General features: G+C 25.5%; 1 protein-coding gene across 1 annotated transcript; it reads right to left on the bottom strand.

Moving 5' to 3' along the window:
- Positions 1 to 227: 227 nt before the first annotated feature.
- On the bottom strand, positions 228 to 1,369 carry LOC102621588 (uncharacterized). The gene is made up of 2 exons (XM_006485159.4): positions 645 to 1,369; positions 228 to 549 (listed from the first exon to the last, which is right to left on the bottom strand). Exons 1-2 carry the CDS (start codon positions 1,302 to 1,304, stop codon positions 472 to 474), a joined length of 738 nt encoding a protein of 245 aa, XP_006485222.1. The 5' UTR covers positions 1,305 to 1,369; the 3' UTR covers positions 228 to 471.
- Positions 1,370 to 6,000: the final 4,631 nt, after the last annotated feature.

Raw genomic sequence — 6,000 nt, 5'->3', positions numbered from 1 at the left:
GATAATTGTAGATCTATGTACAACGAATCAAGATCTCTCTCTCTCTTTTTTTTTTTTTAAATTTACAGAATAAAGATCTCTTAACGGTGCTAAATAAGACTTAAACAGCGAAAACTATCAGTTGCTGGTGGTGCCCGGTGCTAGTTGCCAATGATGATTTAATTTTTTATTAATGTATAAAAAATGTTAATTTAGTATTTTTAGTAATTTCTCAATAAATATTAATATTGCAATAAAGTATAAACATCTTATTAATATAACATAATAAAATATAATATAGGACTGCAGCACAGATCAAATACACCGTAAACGATATTGTTTATACAAACTAGATTTAATATCAGAAGAGAACAACACAGAGCACAGTTAAAAAAGAGGAGCTTCCAAAACAGTTCAAACTATCAGAATAACAAAGCATCAAGATGACTGCAAAATTTGAAAAAAAAGGGGGCAAATCGCCGTCTTGAAATCTTATGCTTCCATATTCCCAAAGAAAACACTTGTCAAAACATTATTGCATTCCATTGATGCCTTCAACAGCTTCAAACCCTAACAATAGGAAGCCACCAATCAGTTAAAAACAAAAATGTTTCAGATTATTATTGAATAATCACAAACAAATGGGAAAAGTATGACCAATATACCTCATCAAGGCCAAAATCGACAACTTTCTCCTGAAGGGTGCCCAGATCCTCAATATTAAACTTGCTAGGAAAAGTAATATAGGAGATAGCAGACATAGGCATCACCTCTAAATTATCCATCACCATGTAAGTCACCACCCCTTTAACAAACCCTTTCTCAGCATCCGCTGCGGTCGTCATCGTGCTCGTACCATCGGCAGAAACAAAAGTCATTTCACCCGTCATGGTCTCATTGCAACTAGGACAAGACCTGGATGGAGTATCAGCCACATGTGAGCGAGGACAGCGAGTATAACATCCACCTTGACCGTAGTAGCCATTATTAGTGCAAGTGTAAAACTTCCGAGGCTTTGTGTCGTTGCTATGATCAGGTAGTGAAAGAGGAATTTCATTGGGACATGGTGGAGATTTGGGATTTAGCACCGAGTTCTTGTTTTTGTTTGATTGCATATAAGTTTCACTCAGAGTTTCAATGCTTTGATAAAGATCACCAAGACACCATACCATGTTTTTGTTTCTCAAAAGATTAACGATAGAGCCAATGGGCAAAGAGAGGATGTAGAAGAGGAAATCTACAAAGTCTTTGCCAGCTTCTGCAAAAAGGACTCTGCCTTCCGTTTTGTGGATGAGAAGCTTCAAAGTTATCTTTGCAGTTTCCATGGCTGTGTTCTCTTTCAGGGTGTGTATTAAAGAGGTGATCTAGTAAAGTTGCAATGTGGTTGTTGGATACATATATATTTCGGTCTTCCTAAATTACATTTATGTAAGTTACAGCCCACCAAAAATAAGCCGAAACAAAATGTTATCATGTGAGCCCGTGGGATGTAAGTTACACTAAATATCATTTAATCAAATTTTATATATTAAGAGTCAATCTGGTAATTTTATTATAATGTTTTATTTTAAAGTGTAAAGATAATTTATTGTATTTGGTAAATTTTATTAATAAAAAATTGTGATAATGTATATTATTAAAATAGATAAGAGAATGATTAGTTAAAAAAATTCTAAATATTTTTTAGTGTATTTATAATATTTTTAAATGTATATGTAGCTTTTGTAATTTTATTTATTTACTTGTTATCTAAATTTAGTTTGTACCAAAATAAATATTCTTACTCTATTTTATTTTAATGTTTTGTTATCTCAAAATAATTGAAAAAATTAATTTTTTTCAACAATAAAAAATTTAATCAAAAGGACCTATTTTGCCAAATTGCCAAATAAACTAATAATTAAACTGACAGATTATAAACTTTATAACCAAATTTTTGAACCAAAATAACCCGTCGGCTTGTACATTTATATCCCACATCAAACCACTGCTCTTGCTTTCAAAATCGATGTCCTTTAATAGTTTTTAACATTTTAGGTATTTTCATTTTCTATGATTCATTTCACTTTAATTACAACAGTAAAATCAATACAGTATGAATCTCTAATCCAGAAACTACAACAAGAAAACTAGCTACTAGAAAAATCGTTTAGAGAAAATCTCCAGGCCTCTTGTTTGAGTCTCTCCTCTCTTCTATATAAAAATGTAAAATGAAATGGAAATTAAAAATATTCTAGCCGGTGCGCAAGTTTCAATTACGTAAATTATCCTTGTTGATTTGAATGCACAAGGTTATTTATTATTATTTTTTTCCAAAAAGTAACTGTAGGATGCAGAAGTTAAAAAAAAGGAGATAGAGGATATTTATATCTTTAAAGTTTAAAAAAATGATTATAAGAATATCAAATATTTAAAAAGGGAATCAAAATTTCTTTTTAATCATAATACCCTTTAAATATAGTAATTAAAAAATTGATTTTAATTTTTTAATTAATATAAATTTAATATAAATAATATAATCGATCCAACAGATTAATAATATTAAATTATTTTTAATATTTAAAATAATATTAAAATTTTAAAGAGTTAAAACTCATTTAGTCTCTGTATTTTAAGATTAGTATCAATTTAGTCCCTATATTTTTAAAAATACCTCGAAACATCCCTGCTGTTAAAGTATTGATACCCTTACCCTTTTTTTTTAATATTTTTTTAGCTTACTTTTACAATATTACCCTTTTATAATATTTTTTTATTTGGACATTAATAAAAAGAAAATAATTAAATTACCAATTTAACCCTAAAAAATAAAAAAATTATCTTAATTTTTAATTGTCAAAAATTAAATTGTTACTTTTTATTTCTTTTGGCTTACTTTTACAATATTACCCTTTTATAATAATTTTTTTGTTTGGACATTAATAAAAAGAAAATAATTAAATTACAAATTTAACCCTAAAAATTTTATTAATTTTTAATTGTCAAAAATTGTATGCAAACTACCAAGTGTGCAAATGGTGCTTCCAAAAAAATTAATATAATTTTTTTATTTTCTAGAGTGAAATTGGTAATTTAATTATTTTCTTTTTATTAATGTCCAAACAAAAAAATTATTATAAAAGGGTAATATTGTAAAAGTAAGCTAAAAGAAATAAAAAATAACGGTAGGGGTATCAATACTTTAACGTTAGGAATGTTTCGAGGCATTTTTTAAAATACAGAGACTAAACGGACATTAATCTTAAAATATAGGGATTAAATGAGCTTTTACCCAATTTTAAATTATTATATTTATTTTAGTATTATATTTGTGTTTATTATCAAGATTTTAAATAAATCTTTGGGTTAAATAGATTTTACAATTAACAAAATAATATCTCTCTATTAATAATATTCAAAATTACTTTTTTACATAATATTCAAACTAATGTTAATTTAATTTTATTTTATTTAATATTATGTTTGTATCTATTATTAAAATTTACTTTAGTATAATAAAACAGGTCTAATAGATTGTAAAATATAAAAATATTTTAAATATTAACATTAAAATTAAAGTTTATATATTATTACATTTATTTTAATGATATATTTCTATTTAATGAAAAATTTTGAAGTCAATTTTATTGGGTTTATAAAGTTGAAAGGTATTATAGTAAAAACATTGTTGTAGTTTCTCTTATTAAAAAATTTGAGATTTTCATAATTATTTTTTTAAAACTTGAGATATAAGTGTCGTTTATCTAAAAAAAAGGTGATTAGATTAAAAAAAGTGAAAAAAAATCTTTAAGCCTTGTATTGCGCACAAAATTGACTCGCACGAATTTCTTTTTTTTTTTAACTCAAAGTGAGGAAAAAAGAAAAAGAATCACGTTAGTGCGCAAAAAAGAAGCATCCAGAAAGAAAAGTAAGGTCACAGCAAATGGAAGATTAGAGGTAAAGATGACTACTTTTATTTGATATATTGTGAAGGAAAAGCAGAAGATGATGAATTTGGTGTTTTGGACCGCCAGTTGTGCGAGGAAACATTAATGACAGCCAGGCGGTTAAACTATTTTTTCTTCACGTTTTTCCACTTTAATTGGACCCATATCACGAGAAAATCTAGGCGAATCTTTTTTTTAACTTTACTCACTCTTCATACCCATTTGTCTTGGACCCCCTAAGTTAGCAGCTCACGAAAGTTACAGCTGCCCTCTACAATTTCGTTTAGCTCCCTATAATATATATCAGTTATAATTTATTTATAAGTATTATAAATTTTTCTGCATTATAAAATTTTGTTTAACCTCTTATACTGTTTTATTTCATTAAAACCCCCTAAAATTTTAAATTCTCAAAATACCCTCTATTTAATTAAAAAATATAATAATTATTAAATAAATTATAATTATAATTATAATTATTATTTTATATAACTATAAATATAATTATAATTTTTAAATAGATTAATATTATTATTATTAACAAGAATAAAAAGTATTAAAATTAATTAATCTATAAACAATAATTAATAATTTTTTTGTTAAATTAATAATAATAATAATTAATGATAATTATTATTAATAATTAATTTTTAAATAATAATAACAATAATAATTAAAATAAAAAATAATAATGATGATAAAAATTAATTAAAGATTTTATAGTTATTGTTACAATTTAACTCATTTTGATTTTGATTCTAAGATAAAGTAAATACATAAATGGTAATACATTTCATTTTAATTATGATTCATACAGTTCAAGTAAATAAATTATTTTGATTCCAATTCCTCATTTCGATTATAACTATTCCAATTTTAACTCATTATGTTTATAGGTAATTTCAATTCCTATTTAATAAACACACTATAAAATTATAAACCACTCTATAATAATAATAATAATAATAATAATAATAATAATAATAATAATAATCTATTTAAAAATTATAATTATATTTATAGTTATAATAAAATAATTATTATAATTATATTTATAATTCATTTAATAATTATTATATTTTTTAATTAAATGGAGGGTATTTTGGAAATTTAAAATTATAGGGGTGAATTGATACTCTAAAGATTTCGATGAAATAAAATAGAGTGTAAGGGACTTAACGAAATTTTATAATACAGAAAGTTTTATTATATTTATAAATAAATTGTAAATAATATAGACTATAGGGGGCTGCAATGAAATTTGACATGGTAGCCCAACTTAGGCAGACCCCATTTGTTAATGCTTAAATGCCAAATGTAAGTTCTTTCTTAATCAAATTTAGAATACACTTTAACCAAATTTGGTTGGTGTGAGTGGTTCGGCATTTTCACTTTTTAAGAGAGGTCAGAGGTTCAAACCATGCTCTTGTATGTAGTCACCATTTTGGCCAGCACTTTACCCTTTACGGGCCGACCCGGTGCAAGCAGGGATTAGTTCGGGTTGTGGTACGGGTTTAAAGGTATCTCCCACAGTTGGAGCCCACTCAGGACCACCTCGTGGTTCAGACAAAAAAAAAAAACAATTAGAATACACTTTTGCGTCAGGTATTGTAAGCACTAACTACAAGTGCTATTTGAGAAAAGCACTTCAATTGGTGCTGTTTCTCATGTACATAGCATTTAAACCGAAAATTCTAAGGTATATCATAAGTAATATAATCAACTAATACATATTTATGATATGTATAATTAAATTTTATATAACCACTACTTCTATGGTGATTTTTTAAAATAAATATACACATGTCATAATATCATTTATCTGTTGTATAAATGAGATGATATCTTTGATGTATTCTCAAAATTTTCCATATAAACTGATTAACTAGTAACACTTTAAAATTTGAAAGATTTTTTTTCTTTTGAGTTTTCAAAAATACACTCCAATAATTATATAAGATATTATTTAAATTTTATATAATTTATTTATTATATATTTATTCAAATTAAGTTGGCTAGTACTACTAAGGAGCTGTCAAGGATATTGCAAATCTTACATTGATTAAGAATGATTCTTAGGATAATAACATAAACG

This window comes from Citrus sinensis, chromosome 4, assembly GCF_022201045.2.
Source record: "Citrus sinensis cultivar Valencia sweet orange chromosome 4, DVS_A1.0, whole genome shotgun sequence".
NCBI lineage: Eukaryota > Viridiplantae > Streptophyta > Magnoliopsida > Sapindales > Rutaceae > Citrus > Citrus sinensis.
Note: the sequence above shows the minus strand (reverse complement) of the source record. Positions and strands in the feature narration are given on the sequence as shown.

Bases quoted from the DNA above. Each gene is read 5' to 3' on its own strand.
- LOC102621588 (XM_006485159.4), bottom strand. From the start codon at position 1,304: ATGGAAACTGCAAAGATAACTTTGAAGCTTCTCATCCACAAAACGGAA. The intron at 550-644 runs GTATATTGGTCA...TCCTATTGTTAG, and splicing joins TCGATTTTGGCCTTGATGAG to GGTTTGAAGCTGTTGAAGGC.